Below are 21,286 nucleotides of genomic sequence, written 5' to 3'. Positions count from 1 at the left end.
CCAGTTTTGCAAAGCTATGCACATAAAAGCTGAATCTTTGTCCGCTTTAATTTCCTGAGGCTTTCCCATATCATTGAATCTTTTAGTAATGGCTCTTTTCGCTTCTAGCCAATCTCTACTTTTTACTTCAACTAGTGAGGCAAATTTTGAATAAATATCAATACAAGATAGGAAGATCTGGTTTCCCGTGAGATAAAAATCTATCACGGATTTTTCCCTTGTGTTAAATATTTCTGGTGTTGTTTCATATGTCAATTTTGGGTCTCGATGCTCTGTTTTTGCCAGATTGCAGATTTCACATTCATTGATAATATTTTGAATTAGCTTTTGACTATCCGGGTAATAGTATTTTGCTTTAAACCAATTAATGGTTTTTTCTATACCTGGATGTAAAACTTCCTTATGTTTCTTTAAGATTAAATCCTTAAATTCCGCATAAGTTAATATATCAATTAGCTTCGTGGTACATCTCAATAGTTTTGTGAAATTGTTAGGGCTTATGATTTCGGTAAATGCCCTCTGGAAGATCAGAAAATCCTTATCTTTAGGGAAGTAAATTGCGCTTTTCTTGGTGCACACATATTCCTTAATGAGAGTTTTGGCGAGTTCAAGTGTCATTTCTTTATAGATTATTTTAATCTTTAGTTTTTGAAAGAAGTGGCTTACACTTGTTGTATCACTGTCGCCTTTTTCTATCTCTATTTGTCTAGAGAAGAAATTGATTGGTCTCTCCGTTATGGATATATAATTTAAATTATCTTCATTAGCACTATGTATAGTTGCGTCTGCGCTGTTTGCGACTTCGCCAACCATGACTTCTTCTATCTTTGTGCGGGAAAAAGCATCCGCGACATAGTTTGTTTTGGCTGGAAGATATTTTATTTTATAATCGAATTCATTAAGTTTGATTTTCCACCTTTGTAATTTCATATTCGGCATTTTGAAATTATTGAGCCATACCAATGGCTTGTGATCACTCATTAGTTCAAATGGCCTGCCGAATAGGAATGACCTGAAATATTTTGTCGCCCAAACTATAGCTAACAATTCTTTTTCAATAGTAAGCGTTCCAGCGTTCTGCTGGCATAACAAACGGGCTTATGGTTCTGTGATAGCACTGCACCAATAGCTACATTACTAGCGTCAGTTGTTAGAGAAAAGGGCTTTGAAAAATCAGGGTAGATTAATATCGGATCTGAAGTTATCAAAACCTTTAGTCTTTCGAATGATTCGATGTAGTCTTTACATTTGATATCTATTACAGCACCTTTCTTTAGTTTGAGGGTCATGGGTTTGACTATCTTGGCAAAGTTAGGAATGAACTTGCGATAGAACCCACATAATCCCAAAAATGATTTTATCTGTTTAGGTGTCTTAGGTAACGGAAAATTTGTGATTTCATTAGTTTTGTTTGGGTTTGGTTTAATGCCATTTGTTGTGACTATATGTCCCAGGAATTCAGTTTCGTTTTTCATGAATTCACATTTGTCTAGCTGTAACTTCAAGTTGGCGTCTCTCAGTTTCTCAAAGACTTTCTTTAGAGATAAAATATGTTCCTCCAATGAAGTGGAGTAAATAATAATATCGTCCAAATAGACTAAACAATCTTTGTAGATCAAATCTTCCAAAAGATTATTCATACATCTCTGAAAAGTAGCTGGAGCATTTTTTAGGCCAAAAGGCATACGTGTATATTCATAATGCCCATGCTTAGTTAAAAAAACAATTTTCGCAATAGAATTTTCGTCCATCTGGATTTGGTGAAAACCCTTATCTAGATCAATGGTCGTAAAATATTGGCATCTACCCAATTTATCCAATATCTCATCCATTCGAGGAAAGGGAAATTTGTCATTAACAGTTATTTCGTTGAGATTCCTGTAATCAACTACCAACCTAAATTTTTGTTTCCGAGAGGCGTCTGCCTTCTTGGGGACCACCCAAATAGGAGAACAATAAGGGGACTTCGATTTGCGAACGATCCCTTGTTCTATCATTTCTTTGATTTGTTTGTTGACTTCTTGGTCAACACTTTGGGGGTACTTATAAGGTTTACGGTATACTGGATCCTCATGCTGAGTCTGGATGACATGTTTAATTGTACTTGTGAAGGTCAAATTTTCGCGTTCCTTGTACTGAATGTCTCTAAATTCGTATAGAAGCTTCTTTAAACATTCAATTTCCTCCACATTTAGATGCTCGAGTCTATACTCGTTACATTCGCGTAACTCATTGTTGATCGCGAAGTTGACGCGAAGTCCGTTGTCAACGGACATGGGATCGAGATGTGTTACATCATTGTCCACTGTGTCACTAACAACTTTTAAAATGAGGCATTTTGGTAATGCGGTCTCCTTCTTCTGTTGTTGATGCTTTGGTTTAAGGCACTTAGGTGTGGTCTTAATCTTTTGCATTTTTTGATTGATGTCCTCCACTGGAGCAGAATCATCCTTTTGCTGTGGGTCGAGGCATTTAAATGCGGTCTCGCCCTTCTTTTCTCTATACTAAAACTTAAAAGTTCTTGAACCTAGAGTTACCGTCTCGTTATCATAATCTATCTTAGCTTTAGTATCCTCTAGATACTTTCGACCTAACAGGAAATCATAATTGTCGGAAAATTTGTGGATATAGAATTTCTGAACAGACGGACATACTGAAGTGGGCTTCATGATTATGCTTCTCTTTAATTGTATTGCCCCTTTAATGGTATACACTGTCTTCTTTTTCTTTTTTTTCAACACTTTTCCTTATGATATTGATATTATAATAACCTATTCGCACATGGGGACTGGTACGTCCTCCTGTGTCACTTGAGTGTCCGAGGCAGTTTGATGAAAATTTACATCCATTCTGCTTTGGCCACTTTGACTCTCGCGTTGCCTTTTTATCGGCCGCTGACCGTTAGTATTATTTGAGGTTGAAGCTTGGAAATTAAGGGAATTGTGAAAAGGATTGTTTTGTTGGGCTTGTGTTAACTCCCTTCTAAACGTGTTATAATTTCCCATTTGACTAACCGGTATTAGATGAGTGGAATACTGATTTTGATTTGTCGTAGGTTGATTCGAATTTCGAGGTTGCGTATTATTATTCTGATTCATTCCAGAATAATAATTACTGTAATTGTAATTTCTATTATTGTAATATCTTTGATTATTGCTTTAACTATGATTTCCCCTGTTCCTGCGTCTGTTCCCTTCTGATCTATTAGAACGCTGATTCTCTGGACTGGCGTCATAGAGGCCAAGCTCCATTGAAGCTTGTTTTAATTTATAAATAGTATCGATATCTTTGCGTGCCAATGACATATAAATTCTATCCGGCAATTTTTGATCTATTACGGATTTAACAGTTCTTTTTAACATTTCAGTGTAATTTGATTTATCGACAGGGTCGCGCTCTAATTCTAGCTTGTCAAACATAATGCAATATTGTGATTCGAGCTTCTCGATGAACCTACAGATGCTTCCGGGGTATGACGTATCCTCCAGTTGTCTTATAAGTGTTATGTAGGGCCTGTGGTCCTTGAATGCCATCGCCAGGGCCGTCTTTGTATCCAGCCATGTATTTACTCTTTCTTGGGTCACGACCCGTAGATAACATGTGCCTGCCTGGCATCTTGGGTAGGGTAGTTGCTCGACCTGGTTAACAAACACAGACAGTTTGCCAGGTGTGCCATCGTAGTAGTTCAGTTCTTTAATTTGATTCAGTAATTGATTTAGGTGAGTTTCCGACAGTTGTGGAACTGCCATGGTGTATTTGTATAGGTTTCTTGATACACGGAGTTTATTTTAAATTTGGTTTTAAATTACGGAATTAAAAAATTTGTAATTAATTTTGTTTCCGACCGCACGGGATTTTCTTTTAAATTGTTTTGCAGATGTTACTGACCACACGGGATTTTTCTTGAATACTACTTTCACGTAGATTCTTTTGCGGATCTCAAAATAATTTTAGAATCACTGTTTTTAATTCGCCGATTCTGGATAGCTAGTTGTATAGCGTATCCTTCAATGGATCAGTACCGTACTAAAAGGACTCTTTATTTAACAGATCCTACCGACTGCGCCAATTAAATAATCGCAATACTTATATGTAAAAAAAAATATAATTTTATTTTACTGAATGATTACAATATTATTTCTTGAGAAGAACACCGACCGATTATAATTAGGCCTCAAACTGAACTCTAATAATTACTCTGATTTGATTGCGAGTCCGAGCTTTGAACGTGGGAACATGACGATGGTGCAAGGGCTTAAGCAAGGAATGTTTAAACTAGGCAACGGATGTTTAGTCTACCAGTGGGTGACTTATCAGGAGTTTTGGGTTTTTCCACTCAACCTTGTCTTGAGGATCATATGACAGTCTTATTCTTATCTGGTATCTGTTGAGTACATCCAGAGTAGTGTAGGGTGTGTTTGGGTGTACATGTTGTATGTGTGTTGTGTAGGCATGTGCTTAAGTCTTAGGGACTTATGGATATGTCACTATATATATACCATATATAATAGAAAAGTTGTTTCACAAAATGAGCAACATTTTTCCACACTTTTATATAATAATTGGAAGAAATGGCGTGAAATTTATTTAAAAGATCTTGGCCCGCCATACAGCATGCTTAGACATGAACCGTTCAATGTAACTATTAAATTAATGTAACCATTAAAATTACAGATTTTTTTTGCCTTTTTACTTAAAAATTATGGAATCCAAAGCGTTTTATTCATTTTGGTGTATATTCAATCCGATACACATTGAATTTTTCAATTGTTGCTGCGCAATATTTCGAAAAGTTTGCTGTGACTAAAATCAACCGTGCCTATATATTACCAAAATGTGAGAAAAGGGGGAACGAATGGGGATGAGTTTTTGATTTGTGGCTAAAGACAACACTCACAAGTACAATCTGGACCAATTAGTTGCTTTCAGCATGGAATAGCTTATTAGTTATATTCCACGACAGACGGAGTACGCATGTTAGTTTTCTAATCAAATACACATACATAAACTCTACATAAAAACAAGAGAGAACGCTATAGTCGAGTTCCCCGACTATTTGATACCCGTTACTTAGCTAGTGAAAGTGCGAAGGAGTCTTCAGCACTGACAGTTTTTGGCGGTTTGTGGGCGCTAGAGTGGGCGTGGCAAAAAGTTTTTTGGCAAATCGATAGAAATTTATAAGACTAATACAAAAATGAAAAAATATCAAAACATTTTTCAAAAGTGTGGGCGTAGCAGCTTTGGGCGGTTTGTGGGCGTTAGAGTGGGCGTGGCAAAAAGTTTTATAGCAAATCGTTAGAAATTTATAAGACTAATACAAAAATGAAAAAATATCAAAACATTTTTCAAAAGTGTGGGCGTGGCAGTTTTGGGCGGTTTGTGGGCGTTAGAGTGGGCGTGGCAACATGAATCGACAAACTTGCGCTGCGTCTATGTCTCAGGAGTCAGTATGCTTAATCTCAACTTTCTACCTTTTGTAGTTCCTGAGATCTCGACGTTCATACGGACAGACAGACGGACAGACGGACGGACAGACGGACATGGCCAGATCGACTCGGCTATTGATCCTGATCAAGAATATATATACTTTATATGGTCGGAAACGCTTCCTTTTGCCTGTTACATACTTTTCAACGAATCTAGTATACCCTTTTACTCTACAAGTAACGGGTATAAAAAGTGCATACTTTGAAGATTACTTTCCATAATTTAGTTACATTTTCTGGACCATGTTAAATGTTTTGGCGCAAATTTCTATTTAGAAATCAGCAGTTCGCTAGCTAACTTTTAAAAACTCTCATAAAGCTTTGGTGGCGCTTTTAAAGCTTTTAATTAAAGATTTTTTAATGTATAATGTATTTACTTTAGAATTAAAATAAGAAAACAACGATAAATTAACATAAAAACCTCGACTTAATGCCAAAAAAATCGAATTCTGGACCATAGAGCAATGTCTAAATTTAATCGAAGAAGACTTTACCGAGGGCTTTGTAAGTTGTGGACGTTAGTGTGGCGTTTTGCATATCGATAGAAATTTACAAGACTGATAAAATAATGAAAGAAAATCAAAAATTTTTAAAAGCGAGTTTTGGGCGTTTTGTGGGCTCTAGAGTGAGCGTGGCAACATCAGGAAACAAACTTGCATTGAGGACATGTCTATGAAATCTGCATGCCTAATCTCAAAAGACATACGGACATTGTTAGATAGAGTTGGCTACTGCTTCTGATCAATAATATATATACTTTTTACGGTGGGAAACGCTTCCTTCTACCTTTAATATACTTTCCAAGAAAATTAGTATACCCTTTACTCTTCCAGTAAAAGGTACCACTTGATTTTTGGGAAAATTACACTGAGAAGCGGGTATAATATGGGGCATTTACCAGTTTCAGAAACATTTGTAGATGTTGTTCTACCTAATGTACATATTTCACAAAATATATCGGCCACTTATGATCTTTATCTTCAACCAATCTTCAAGACAATCTTTAATAGCTTTTGGGACTCTGTGCGTGGGGGTAGGGTGTGAAGGCTTTTGCTGGTATAGCATTTTACTGAGAATGGGACTGGATAAAGTTTTTGCTTGCCGTAGCCCCCAAGATAACCCGATCCTAGAAAAGGTGTCAAGTATAGAATGTGTATTTTAAATTCTAGCATTTACGAATCAATAGTGACCTATTGCACATTAAGGACATATCGAACATTTAAAGCTCGCTGAAAGAAAACAGAAGTAGTCTTGTGGTTAAATCAAATCATGAGATGGCTTTGTACAATTACTTGGCATAAACCACCAGTTGGACATAAATATTTTCTGACATATGTATGTGTGCTGAGGAACGCGCGGCAATCCATCGCCCAGTGAGAATTGTTCCGATTAATGGCAAAATTAAAATCGCAAAATACGGCTACTGCATGGTATTCGACTACCACTGGTTTCCATATGCCAAAGGACAGCGCGGCTGGGTTCCACTCGCCACCGAAACTCATTTGCATCTTGCGTAAGTGATTGCGATGACACTCGACAGCGCCGCGAACCCTTGGACAGTTAATCGGTCCAGTAACGACGCCCAACTCTTCAAGGTCTCGTGCACGCCTGCTTGCCTCTTGTAGGGGTGATAGGATCTCAATATTCAAGATGTTTTGACTTTTGGGCTAGGCAAAAGCAAGTGGCCGATGACAAAGGATTGGTTGGCTATCTATCGCATGGATACCTCGTTTCCTGGGTCTAGCAAATCTCCGTAGATATCCTTAAGCGATGTGTACACTCCGCTTGGAGGGCGCGGCACCTGAATCCCTAGGGCTGATGGTAATGATATTCTTGGTAAATCCCTGCTTCAATAGTGAGCTGTAGTTATTGGCAATTAGTTAGACTGCATACAATCGCTATCAAAACGTCAAGGTGGAGAAGCTGTTTTTACCTTATCTTGCTACACATACTTTTGTAGAAACTCGGGCGATGCATAAAACTGGGGAGAACGTTATAGCCGAGTGCTGCGTCTATTAGATACCTTTTAGTTATCTTTAAATAGGTTTCAATCAAGTAATTTCTAGCAGTTTTTGAAACGTGGTTAAACATTGATAAGCTGAACAAAATATATTGTTTATGGACGTTATACCCTACGAGTAACGGGTATAATTAAGCAGAATCTTTAGACAAATAACCGGCACTTACCGGAGGTTTAATTTTTTTATGTCCATTTTGCAAGCTCTTCGACAAGAAGTTATTACAAGTTATTACTTGGACCACTTAAAATTCATATATTGTTTAAAGTTTATTTTATTTATATTTTTATCTTCGATACCGCACCCAAGTGATAACTGGCGATGGAAGGTTTTGTCGAACTTGAAGTACCACGTCGACAAAATAATGGTGAAAGCTTTCGATTTATATCGATGCTACCTATCGAGAACGCAATAAGAGAAAAACTAAAATCATTTTGCGTTGAGCTTATCTGATAGCAGATCTGATATCTGATCTCATATTCCATTTCGAATTTTCCTTAGTATCCCAAGTTCTTGAATAAAGAACTAATCAATATTTGACTACCCCTATACTTGCGGTCATTAAAGCTAATTTATTAATACTTCTTATATTCTTATATTTACTTCGAAAACTTTATTATATAGAGGAAGATCACATTTCGAATCGACTCGTTTTACACTCATAAGAATGTTTAGCCAAGTTCGTCAAAAAAAATTCTAAAGTGGCAGTATTGGGCGATTTGCGAGCGTTAAAGTAGGCGTGGCAACCAACTTGCGCTGCGTCTATGCATACGGGCGGATATAAAGGGCCAGATAAACTCGGCTATTGATCCTGATCAAGAATATATATGCTTTATATGGTCTGAAACTCTTCCTTCTGTGTGTTACATAATTTTACTCTACGAGTAATGGGTATTATTAGAGAAAGTTCCACAAAGGAATGAACAATTTTCTTTCTCTTTCTATTTTTGATAAACCGTTCTTAGTTTAAGGAAAAGTTGCCAGTGGTTGGAACAGTAATGGCAACTACAGTAATTGTAAGCAATTTGAAACACTATTTCTTGCTCTTATGTGGCTAACTTAAATAAAAAAATCAAAATAAAATGGTCCATATGATAAATATGATTTTTCCAATGGTTTACAGCTTAGTTAAACCTATTGGAATTATTTGTTGATGTCTAAAATTTATTCACCGCATGTGCTTTAGTTTTTTAAACCTATTGAAATTATTTGTTGATGTCTAAACTTTAATCACCGCATGTGCTTTAGTTTTTTTTATAAAATATAAGTCAACACAAAAGCAGGTCAAAGCATATTTTTTAATCGGGCACTTTGGAGGTGTGCAATGGTCTTCTATGTTGACAATCAGCGGTCCTTATTATACACGCTATTCGAAGGTAAAAGAAGGAAGAAAGCATTTCCTACTCTACATTCTACAACATTCCCTATACCTTAAAATACTTTTCAACGAATGTACCGTTTTACTCTACCCGTACGTGTAATGACGAATCCTTACATTACATACATACTATATCCATGGAAAAACGCTTTTTTATTTAAAATTGTTTTTCAGGCACAGCTACCAGCCCCCTGATATTTTGCTATAGAATGTTTCATAGGGCAATGCCATCAAATTCAATTATTTTTAGGACAGCATCAAAGTTAGTTTAATCAATCAAGTCAATCACAAGTCAAGGCCCATAGGGCAATGTGAATTTTAGTTATCTCAACACCTCAAGACACTCAATCCTTGACAGCCGCGGTTACAGAATATTAAACAGGCGAGAAAGGAGGCCCACAACCGCTATCGTATAAAAAGGAAGCGCCAAGCTAGCTGTCCACCAGTCTGCCTAGGGCATAGTAAAGCATGGGACTCAGAAGCTGTACGCACTTCGCCACGCTGGTTATGCCTCTCTGGGCATTAGCCTTCTGCTTCTTAGTGTTGGTGCCGGTGCCAGCGCAGACGACTAGTCTGCAAATCTCAAAGGGGGATCGGCGACTACAGGATTTGGAGTCAAATATGGGTGCGGAATCCGATCAGCCCAATGCGAATTTGGTTGGAACTTCGCTCTCTCGATTCGGGGATAAGCGTAATCAGAAAATAATTACCTTCGGTCGGAGAGTACCTCGCCCAATAATACCAATTGAATTAGATCTCCTTATGGATAATGATGACGAAAATACTAAAGCTAAGCGGTTTGATGATTACGGTCACATGAGGTTTGGCAAAAGGGGGGGTGATGATCAGTTTGATGACTACGGACACATGCGCTTTGGTCGGTAAACACTTGCCACCATTGTAGTTATTTAATAATCCGACTATGTATATTGTACAAAGAAATTAATTAAACACACGTTTTACATTAACATTTGAATAAAACGTAATAAATGTTCGCATTCCAAAACTGAATATTTCTAATCATAGCTGCACTCAGAGTAATTTCACTGATTTCATGCATATGGAGTAGGGATTTTTATCAGTCTTTAGACAATACATTTTGGGTTTAGTTTCATCAAAATCAAACCTATATAGTTACAGTCAGAAAAAATATTTAACATAAGAGAAAAGAAATCAAGTTTCGGTTTTTTTTGGTCATATGGTGTTCTAATGGGGTACATATCAGTTGGTTCTTGAATCATCAAATTCGAAAAAAAAAAGTTTCGGCTGTTAGTTAAAATGGTGAGTGTGTACAAGTAAGAACTTAAAAATGTTGCCTGATGGGACTAATGGAAACTAACATAATCTACAATTAATTATAATTATCATAATTATAAGAATCCCATCAGCCCGAATTTTTAAAGTTCTTTCTTGTACACACTCACCACTCTCTCTCCTGAACCGTACAATCTCTAGTTTTTGAACTGCCTTTCCATCGGGTTCACTGGTTAAGATTGGACTACCATAGTTATTATACCTGTTACTCGTAGAGTAAATGGATATACTAGATTCGTTTAAAAGTGTTTAATAGGCAGAAGAAAGCGTTTTTGACCATTAAAAGTATTCTTAATCAGAATCAAAAGCCGACTCGATCTGGCCATGCGGACATGTCTTTTCGTGCGTATGAACGTCGAGATCTCGGGAACTATAATAGCTAGAGAGTTGAGTTTAAGCATACAGGTTCCAGAGACATAGACGCTGCACAAGTTTGTCTTCATGTTACTACCCCCACTCGAACTCCCACAAACCGCCCAAACGCTGACACGCCCACACTTTTGAAATTTTTGTCTGAGTCTTGTAAATTTCTATCGATTTCCAAAAGACTTTAAGCCACGCCCACTCTAAGGCCCAAAAACCGCCAAAAACTGTTAGTGCTCAAATTTCTCCTTCCCACTTCCACTAGCTAAGTAACGAATATCAGATAGTCGGGGAATTCGACTATATCATTCTCTCTTGTATTTTATTTCTTTATGTTCACTCTCCTGGAGCGCTTTGTCACTACGTAGACTCCGCAGTGATGAGATCTGACTAGTTTTACGTCAACAGAGTCTTGGTATTGCTAAATACATAGAAAGCGTGTTTAAGACTTGTAAGCTTTGTTAAAAAGATTTCATGTGGCACAGCTTTGAAAGTTTTCATAAAGACATATAAGGTGGACAACTTACATTTGTAATTAATTAATTTATTTTTAATTTGCTGAAAATAATTATACATATGAATGCTGGTATAAAATTCATATTTTCTAAAATGTGTATTCACTTTGTAATTTATTAACAGAACTTTCTCTGAATCTGCTCATGTCTTAGACCTTAAGTAAAGTTTAAATTTTACCTGTTTTACCTTACGGAAGTATTTTCGCTGCACATTTGCCGGCTTTTCCAATCGGCTTTGTAAAGAATGCTGACCGGATTGTCCGCATTCCACAGATTCATAACCAAGCCCAAAATTTGCAGCACTGGAGGAAAGTATCAACGAGTTTGTCAATAAATTGTAGTCTAGGCTACTACTACACCGCTAGGCTAACACTTGCAAAGAAGTAAGTCTACCGCCAAGTCGTGATTGGAATCCAAGTCCAGTGGGTTAGATGTACCGTAGAGCTTCCCAGATTATAAGGTCGGCCACTCCAAAATAAGTAAGCTTAGAGCGAGTTCTCTGACGGTGTATACAAATTTCATATTGCAAATGCAGTAATACCTAATTGTGAAAAATGATTTACGCTGAACGTACATGTTCATTAGTAAGGGCCCGGATACAATTGGGCAATAATGGCGACTTTACTAAGGTCTTTTGATCTCGAAATGATAAATCCGCGTATGTTTTATTCCAAATAAACCTGTCAGACCATTGGAACAAAATGATGATAATCTTAATTTCTCAGTGCAGCTGAAACTGGAAGTGAAATGGCCTTTGTGGACCGGAGCGCCTGTACAAATATTGTATTTAAACACTATTAAAAGCTAGATTCGGTAATTTTCATATTTAGGCCCGGTTAAATGCTTTGCTAGCTTACGCTCGGAGTACCACTGGCCAGACCCGCGACAGCCACACTCCTTAAGTCTCATTGAACTCACTTCTCATTCGTATGCAAATCAGTTCTATGGATTGTATTTGCATTCCTATTTAAGCTCGCCGGAATTTCTTTTTAAATGTGTAGCATGGCATACGTATGTCTGCAAAAATACAGCTTTGTCTAGCCTGGGTATGAGGATAAGTGGCGTGAGGGGAAAGCTAAACCGACCGGTGATCGGAGCTGGCATGCTAATACTCGTTGGTCTGAGAGTAAGGTTGAGAGGTTGAAAGTGTAGAAAAATTAGCTTTTGGCTACGAACATGCTCTGTTAACATGTTCATTTTATTGTAGGTATTTATTGTACATTTTTGAAAGCATAATAATTATACGATTTGGGAAAAATATCCGACTTGTCGAAAACGTCAGTGATGCGTTTCCTTAGGCAAAAGAACGTTGTGACTGTTACATAGTCGGATAGGTTTTTCATATAATTATATTCTACACTACTAATTAATGGTTGATATATGGTATTTCGTGAATTTATGGTTACTAGCGAGCGCACACACTTTAAGTATAAACCTAATAAGGCACAAATATTCGATTATGTAGAGTTGGTTTCCGTGTGGGGTTACACTCCCAAAGCTCCGTTAAAATATTTAGCCGCTGTTTTCTTAATCTGGTGTACATCAAGAATGGTTAGACGACTCCAAGCGCCCAACGTTGTGTAATCTTTTTGTATGAATCATGGAGCGCAGATCAAGCCAATCATCTTTTATCTTCGCGGCTTTCCGAAGCTGCTGGCAGGCCCCAGTGGGCCGTAGATGGCGTGTGGATGCGGAGGATGGGCGTGAGGACGCTGACTTGGTCCTAGACCAGGTCCCCCGCCATTTGACATTGCCATAGGTTGCTTCCGCTGTAGTGTATTCGGTCGCTCGCCATTATTAAGGTCAAGACCTGCCAACATTTGGGCGATCTCACGCTCCTTCTTTATATCCGGCGGATTGAACTGTAAGCTGGCCAGCGATCCGTGGCTTCGGCTGCGATGCTCTTGGCGTATGGAGTAGCTAAAGGCGCGCTCGTTTAGGTGTCCTTTGCGCTACAAAAATAATAAATGTGTTATAATTAATGTTAAATCTTGCGTTGAATCATTTTGAAAACAAAAAGGTACAAAAAGCAAAATGGCATTTTTAGTGAAAATAGCTATCTCCAAATAAAGAAGAGAGTAATCAGATATTTTCATAATTTATGTATTTTATGATTACAAATTAGCTATTTTCCAATAGAAAATAATGTAAATATTTGCAAGCCTTGTACCACCCACCTTGTAGATGCCAGTGCCACCTGGTGATGGCGATTCGGCGCCAGAGTTACCGGAGTCGTCCAGACCGTTGCTCATTGACGCCGCCAGCTTCCGGCTGGAATGGCCCAGCGGTCGCGACTCTCCGATGAGGGACTGTGTCAATTGGGAAGGTGTAACGCCCATGGCCTGTTGCTGAAAGGCGTATATGGGCGGTACAATTGGCATGCCCACGGGCACTCCTCCACCTCCTCCCGCACCTTTTTTCTTCTCTTTTTTTTTCTTTTTGCCGATTGAGCGCGACGGCTGCAGAGTCGCATACTGCTGGGGCATCATCACTGGGATCTGCATGGGAGGTAGGCCCGCGATGTTGGCTTGGTGCATCATATGGACCTGATGCTGTGAGGGATGGGGTGGCGGCTGTTGGGGCAGGTGGTTGGGTGGACCCGGGGGAATGCCGCGATGACTAATTGTATGGTAACGGGAGGCGTGAGGCCCTTGCCCATAGGTCATGCTGCCAGGTACCTGGAATCCTGAGCCATGCAGCGGGGAAGGGTGTATGGGCTTTGGCCGGATGAGGGTGCCGGAGAGGCTTTGGCTGCCAAAAGACTTGGTCGACTTTTTATCCCGCTTCGTGTTTCGCTCTTCCTTCACTGGTGGCGGTGGCACGTCGATGGGTGTGCTGATTTGACGCGCTCGTAGAGGCCTTCCCATGGTGGAGGTGTTTCCCGTAAACAGATCATAGGGACTCTCTAGTGGCCCGATGCTGTCCAGCTGGTCCTGTGACCCGTTCCAGACCTTATGATTCTCGTCGGCGTTGTAAGACGCATCTCCGTCATCGACAGTCACGTTGAGATCAGCGCTGCTATCGTAAACTGAAAGAGAAAATTAAATGTGTATTAACAGTGTATGAACAACGTGCCCGCTAGAAACGGAAATTACAAAGAAAAGGCAAAGAGCACAATATTAGTTTCTTACTGTTTTGTAAGATTAACTGAATACGAAAATCCATTTCAGCCCGTGACATGCATTATCCGGTTATTTTAGTAAGGCTTAGTCAATATTTATCTATTTATATTTATGAACGGAATTCTTAATATCCTTTTAAAGACGACCTAGGAAGAAGTGTCTGATTTCATAAAATTTGGAATTAAATATGTATCAGCAAAGCCATTCACATTTGTATTTTACATGGTAGATAGCCGTGCATACTCAAGCACTTCAATCGGAAAACTAAGTTCACTGTCAACTTACTTGACGACGAATAAAATGATTAAATAATTTAAATCGGTTTATTTATAGCTAAAATAGATACGAATGAAAACCTCCCATACGCCCACAAACAGATGAAAAAGAGTCGTTTTGGTAAGATTTCCCCTGCCCTTCAGTGCTGTGGGATGCTGCCTGCTGTCGAATGATATTCGATGCCAACTTATATTACTTCTCCAGCAGAAGAAAAAGGCGAAGTGCTAAGTCAGCGCACTCCATCAACTGAGCGGGGCTAATCGCCTCATGTACAAAGTGGGCCAAGACCACAGATCTCGTCAGAGGTATTCAAATGAACAAGTCAACTTGCCTCTCCCGGGTCGCTTGTCATCCGACACAAATCCAGGCCTACGAACAGATACACACATTTAAGCTCATTTGGGCCACGGAGGCAACGGTTTTGTAATACATAACAGGAATTTAATAACCTGAGCGTGGATACACCTGCATCTGTCCGGTCTCAGCTTAGCCGACACCAGACTAAACCTGAATCGAGCCCGATAACCCCGCCCCCTCCCTCCAGTAACCATGTTAATGCCTCAGTTCGAACAGCCGAGAGGCACTTTGCACGTGTCATCTATGGCTGCATTCAGATTGATCATTCCACTTACTCAAATGCAATTCTGCGGCTTATTCCTTTAGGTCGTGGTTGCCGTTCTACCTATGGCCTGGGACCCCAAGCTCGAGAGCTTTGAAAGTGAGAGCCCTCGCCAAAAAAATTGTAAATTAACAAGAAATACCTTTTGTGGAAGAACTGGTCATCTAGCGGTATTAAAGTGTTTTGCAAAGGAAATTCTTCTCCTGGTCAAATCTATAACCAAAGTGCGACATACCTACCATATATACCAGCGAAACATAATTAGGTCGGCAGGAAGCGTTGCCCGGTAGTTTCGCTTTATTGTTTAGGAAATAGGCACATACTTTAACCGCTCGCGGAATGTAATTTGCGTAAATAACTGCGGAATTCCGACGGATTCGTGATTATTTAATTGACCATTGGCTCTAATTTCATAAATCGAGCATGCTTGCTGAAGTAAATCACTTTTCAACAGCGTCTTTTTCCAATAATACTTGGGCATATACCTGTATTACATCACTGTTTCTCCGCTGCTGTTTTCTTGATATAGGCTGCCACCTATTTGGACTTACGTCATAATCGGTGAAAAAAGTAAATTCGATACTCTCACTAGCGTCCCGGGAAACAGCGAGATGCTCATGCGTGCGTGAAAATATGTGAAGAAGGGGACAAGATAGGATCGGCAGTCGAGCCGTCTTAATAGGCGGCTTTATTCAAAATACCACGGAATACCGGCTTGCCAAATTTCGGTACAATGCAAATTCCTATAAGTTTGAAGGAAGAGGAGTAGTATCAACAAAAACTTGGAGCAGCATTTTTAAATGTTTTTCTTCTTTGACTTTTCCCACTATTTTCATACTTCCAACGTTGCAAAAACCAAAACAAGCCCAGTGCCAAGCAGTTTTTTTTTTTTTGCCGTTTTCCGTCCCTGTTTTCTTAAAGTTTGGGTTGCTACAATGGAGGGCCGCATGTGCAGCTGCTAGTCGCATCTAGGTCAACTAAGCCATATCGGAATGACGGAAGAGTGACCAATACAACAGCAGCGATTAATACACTGACCAAATGATTTGGGTGGGCTTGAAAAAACGGTCCAGTGAAGATAAAAGTATTTTTAAGGCGGTGGATTGGCAGATTTTCTCAAACTTGTATTTATTTTTCTAATATAAACCTTTCATTAGTGAGAAGAACAAACAAAGAAATTCATAATTTTTTGGCATATTGATAGAAATTGGGAAAACCAATAACATAATGGAAAAAAAAATTAAAAATGTCTCAGAAATATGGGTGTGAGTTTTGACAGACAAATGAATAAAATTAAAATTTTTTTAGCAAGTCGATAAAAACTTACAATACTAATAAAATAAAACAAAATAAACATTTTCCAAAAGAGTGGGTGTGGCAGTTTTAGGTAACATCATCGCTAAGTCACTACGTGGACTGTCACAGAGGAGTTGCTCTGTGGGTCTTGAAACAGGTCTTGAAGGTGGTAGGAACCGCAAGTAGGCCAATAAATGAATTACTGTGGCAGCTAAGTCAGAAATCTTACCAATGCGCCGCCTGCTTGAACTTCTTCAAGACCTTTGCGATCGGGTCTTGCGTTACAATTACCCCATAGTAATATTGTTTCCAATTTCCAAAAAAATCTATTATGCAGTTGCCAATTGCAAGGGAGTTATTTAACTAATACTGGATTTTGGTTAATTTGTCCCGTCTTGGTTTCTACACCTTGCTTTTTTGTGCACCCAATGTTTTCAGCTTATTTTTATACCCGTTACTCGTAGAGTAAAAGGGTATACTAGATTCGTTGAAAAGTATGTAACAGGGAGAAGGAAGCGTTTTCGACCACATAAAGTATATATATTCTTGATCAGGATCAATAGCCGAGTCGATCTGGCCATGTCCGTCTGTCCGTCCGTATGAACGTCGAGATCTCAGGAACTATAAAAGCTAAAAAGTTGAGATTCAGCATGCAAGCTCCAGAGACACGCCCACTCTAACGCCCAGAAACCGCCCAAAACTGCCACGCCCACACTCGAGTTTCCCGACTATCTGATACCCGTTACTCAGCTAGTGGAAGTGCGAAGAAGTCTTTAACACTGACAGTTTTGGGGCGTTAACAGAGTGGGCGTGGCAAAAAGTTTTTTGGCAAATCGATAGAAATTTACAAGACTAATACAAAAATTAAAAAATATCAAAACCTTTTTCAAAAGTGTGGGCGTGGCAGCATTGAGCGGTTTGTAGGCGTTAGAGTGAGCGTGGCAACATGGGTCAATAAACTTGTGCTGCGTCTATGTCTCTGGAGTTTGTATGCTTAATCTCAAGTTTCTAGCTTTTGTAGTTCCTGAGATCTCGACGTTCATACGGACAGACAGATGGACGGACAAACGGACATGTCCAGATCGACCTGGCTATTAATCCTGATAAAGAATATATATACCTTATATGGTCGGAAACGCTTTCTTCTGCCTCTTACATACTTTTCAACGAATCTAGTATACTCTCTTACTCTACGAGTAACGGGTATAATAATAATCTAGAGCTATAAGAAATAGTAATTAAAACACCAAGCAGTATTCCTTTAATATTTAAGACATTCTAACTAAATATAATTGTTTTTTTTAGATTTTTAAGGAATATTTTAGTGTTAAAACTCTCTATTCTTTTGTTAATACAATAAGAGGCGGTATTTCCATAAAACCCCAAACATGATGTAGCCTGTGGAATACTAAAAATGTTAATGAATAGAAAGTTCTCACAGATACGCTGTCAGCCGAAGATGAGCTTATTCAGCAAAAGATGTCATCGCTATCTCGGCAGAGTTTTGCAGCAGCACTCTCACACTGGGTCGATATACTCTGCTACTCTCTCTCTTTTTGAGGCTCCCACTTCCCTACCGTCTTACAGACTTTCCAGCGGTTCGGCTTGTGAAACATGAAGTCTTCTCACGCGTTCATCTCGATTTATTCACTTTTTGAAGTCCCTTGCATGTGTATAATGAATGTACGGTCCCAGCCCAGGCTGCCTAGCCCTCTCAGTCAGACCCTACAACCTTTTTAAGTTTTTTTTGTGGCTGAGAAGAACAGTGCGAAAAGCTCGTAGCCGACTGGCACAAAAGCGGATGTGCCACGGTCTAAAATCCAGGAAAACGTACGCAGTGATAGTACAGATCTAAGAAGCCTATTAAGTAGCAGACGTCTAACTGGAAGTAGCTTGTTTCGGGCTTGATGAAGTAACTGCTTTGTCAATTACCATATATTACAAGCAATTAGCCCTCATAAATACTGGTACACAGCCAAGAGATAGCTGAGTTAAATTTACTTTTACAATGATATACATAACTATATCAGACTGTGGTATATTTGACAAGTATTTTCTCATTATTACTCTAACTGATATTTCATAAACTTGTGGGGAATCGCATTCGTATTAGGCGTTACTTATATTAAGCTTTTTAAGAAAAAATTCGCAGTACGAGTAGTACTGATTTAATCTGTGTAAAGATTAACTTTTAAAGGTCTAGCTTAAAGTCGAAAGTTAAACTTCAATGTTGCGCTAGAGGTCGCACAATTTAGAATGCTTCGAAGAAAAGTAGTGCAGCTTTCTTCTCATTCAGCAATTTACATGGTAATTATCACAACCGCACTACAACCGATGGTTAGAGAAACAGCCAAGTCGTGCGACGTCTATGCCTTAGAGTCGCCTTCTGTCAATCTGCTGACTGGTTAGCATAGACAAAATTGAAATCTGATACCCGTTACTCAGCTAGTTGTAAGGAGACTCTTTAACACTAACAGTTTTTGGCGGTTTGTGGGCGTTAGAGTGGGTGTGGCAAAAAGTTTTTTGGCAAATCGATAGAAATTTATAAGTAATAGAAAATGAAAAAATATAAAAATATATAAGTGTGGGCGTGGCAACATGGGTCAACAAACTTGCGCTGCGTCTATGTCCCTGGAGTCTGCATGCTGAATCTCAACTTTCTAGCTTTTATAGTTCCTAAAATCTCGACGTTCATAGGCACAGACGGACGGACAGACGGACAGACAGACATACTTATACTTAATAACATACTTAATATACTTAATAACGGAAACGCTTCCTTCTGCCTGTGACATACTATTCAACGAATCTAGTATACCCTATTTACTCTACGAGTTACGGGGGAGAATATGCAGCAAAGTACTTACAGTTCTTGACGGATGTATAGACCTCTGCCGCACTGCCCGTGCTACCCCCCTGCATCCCAATCGCTGATCCATTGGCGTGGCCGTTCGAAGCGCGACCCAAGCTATTTAGCGTCGTAGTGCTGCCCGCCCGGGATCTCCAGCCACCTTGGGCGGAAAGGGCCAGATGGTGGTTGCCGCCTCCAACTCCGTTAGCAAGGCCGACGCTGGTCAGGTCGGCACTGGACTTGCTAACAGCACCGCTCTTTAAGGTCCCGTAGACACTTCCCCCTCCGCCCGTCTCCAACTGGCGGGCGTACGAGTTGTCGGCGTAGGCGTGGAAGCAGCACCTGACTAGGGCGTTCGCGGCAGCCTCCCGCTTACAGATAAAAACGTGGCACTCAAGCACCTTGATGCCGGTGGTGCGCCGCAGGATGGCAGCGAAGATGGGTGGGTGCTGTGCACGCGGCATCCGCGCGAAAGGCGAGTCCAGAGGCAGGAACTTTGGTTCCGGGTGGGCGTTTCCCCGCTCTGGAATGAGCACCTGGCGCACGGCGGCGCAGTAGTGCAGCGACTCGATCGGGAAGAAACGCGTGATTTGCTTAAGGTTTTCGTCCACGTTCTCCAGCAGGATGCCGTTAGACCAGACGCTCAGCCAGCTGTCAATGCCCTTGGCGCCCACAGCCCCTTCCGAGGGATAGAGGCTGCGCAGCGGCTCCTGGATGCCCTGCAGCCCATCCTTACTCTGTCTAGGCACGGCACTGCCCAAATAAAGTACCCGACATCGGCAAATGGGCGTGGAGTCACCCATTGCAGCTGAGTAATGTACCTACAATCACGTAGAGATGTATCTAGTGGTTTTGGTTTTGGTCTTGGTATAGCGTTCCAGTCGAGAGCGCGATGGAAAGAGCTGAAAGGCACGGCACAGAGAGCAGGTCGAAAAATGTGGATTTTCTGGTTTCGCTTTGTGTGCTGGCCACGTTCGTGTCGTATGCACAGGTATTTCTGGCACTGTGGCTGTGTCTGTGCCCGAGTACCCCTCTAAGGCCAAAGCCAGAGAACTTTTTTGCTTAGGTAAGCGGATATTTTGCGCCGCACACTTAGAACCAACGGCTCAAACCAGTATTCGCGTTCTCGATCGGGTTCACATAAGTACGGGCGTACGCATACACACACACTCGTCCATATCGGGGTGACTGCGTACGCACACACAACGTTGCTGTAAACCTGCATCAATTAATAATCAGTTGCAAATCTTGTTCGAATTTGCGCAAACGAACCCCGATTACAAGGGGCAGTCACGGCCCTAGCAACTAGCAAAGTCTGCCATCACACTCACACAACGGAGCTAAAACACACACACACAAGTAAACGCTTTGAAAACAAATATGGCGTCGTGGGGTTCTGGTCACGGAACTCCCTTCACACTATCACTGTGCGCACGCGCTGAGGAGCTCTATACCCCTCCCGGAGAATGCAGCTGGACTGCTCTGGTTCAACTGTTCAATTGACGATGGCCACCGGGTCGTCCCACTGGCGCCCGCAACGAATTCAGGCTTGTCTACGCGACGACGTCTTTCTGGAAAATGAATCTGGCCAACAGCGTCTGAGCGACGTCTACGTGGTGTTCGCTCGCAACAAATGAGCCCTCGGCTCGATCGAAAATACGCTCTCTGCTCACTTACCTGCGTACCTGTTCTCGCTCTTTGCCCGACAGACTTGAGGCAGGTACGACTAAGCGCTTGGTTACGCATCGGGTAGTGGAAGAGAATGGATAATCTACCTCCAGATCAGCAGAATGGGCCAGCAGTAAGCCCCTCAAATATCCAAAAGGTTATTTGTCAGGTCTGAGAAAATTCGTCGCTCTCTATGTTTATAGAGCTTAGACATGCAACAATACTTGCAGGTGAAAATACTCATGTAAAATTTGTTTAACAGAGAATTTGCATGCACTTTTTTTACATTGTAGAACATACCGACAAGCTTTGAAAGCTTCAACATTTTCTGCAATATTGGTAAATATAGATAGAAATTGAAAAAAAAAATAAAAAAAATG

At 40.3% G+C, this 21,286-nt stretch overlaps 2 protein-coding genes across 2 annotated transcripts; one reads left to right on the top strand and one right to left on the bottom strand.

The window, feature by feature from the left end:
• Window positions 1-9,350: 9,350 nt before the first annotated feature.
• On the top strand, window positions 9,351-9,767 carry LOC122621566 (drosulfakinins). Its single transcript, XM_043799473.1, has one exon. The coding sequence runs from the start codon at window positions 9,351-9,353 to the stop codon at window positions 9,765-9,767; it is 417 nt and encodes a 138-aa protein (XP_043655408.1).
• A 2,494-nt stretch (window positions 9,768-12,261) lies between these two features.
• LOC122619067 lies at window positions 12,262-21,058 on the bottom strand. The gene is made up of 3 exons (XM_043795765.1): window positions 19,255-21,058; window positions 13,252-14,102; window positions 12,262-13,026 (listed from the first exon to the last, which is right to left on the bottom strand). Exons 1-3 carry the CDS (start codon window positions 20,039-20,041, stop codon window positions 12,703-12,705), a joined length of 1,962 nt encoding a protein of 653 aa, XP_043651700.1. The 5' UTR covers window positions 20,042-21,058; the 3' UTR covers window positions 12,262-12,702.
• Window positions 21,059-21,286: the final 228 nt, after the last annotated feature.

The sequence above is a fragment of the Drosophila teissieri genome, chromosome 3R (genome assembly GCF_016746235.2).
Source record: "Drosophila teissieri strain GT53w chromosome 3R, Prin_Dtei_1.1, whole genome shotgun sequence".
In the NCBI taxonomy this organism is placed as follows: domain Eukaryota; kingdom Metazoa; phylum Arthropoda; class Insecta; order Diptera; family Drosophilidae; genus Drosophila; species Drosophila teissieri.
This window is presented reverse-complemented; position numbering and strand designations above follow the sequence as displayed.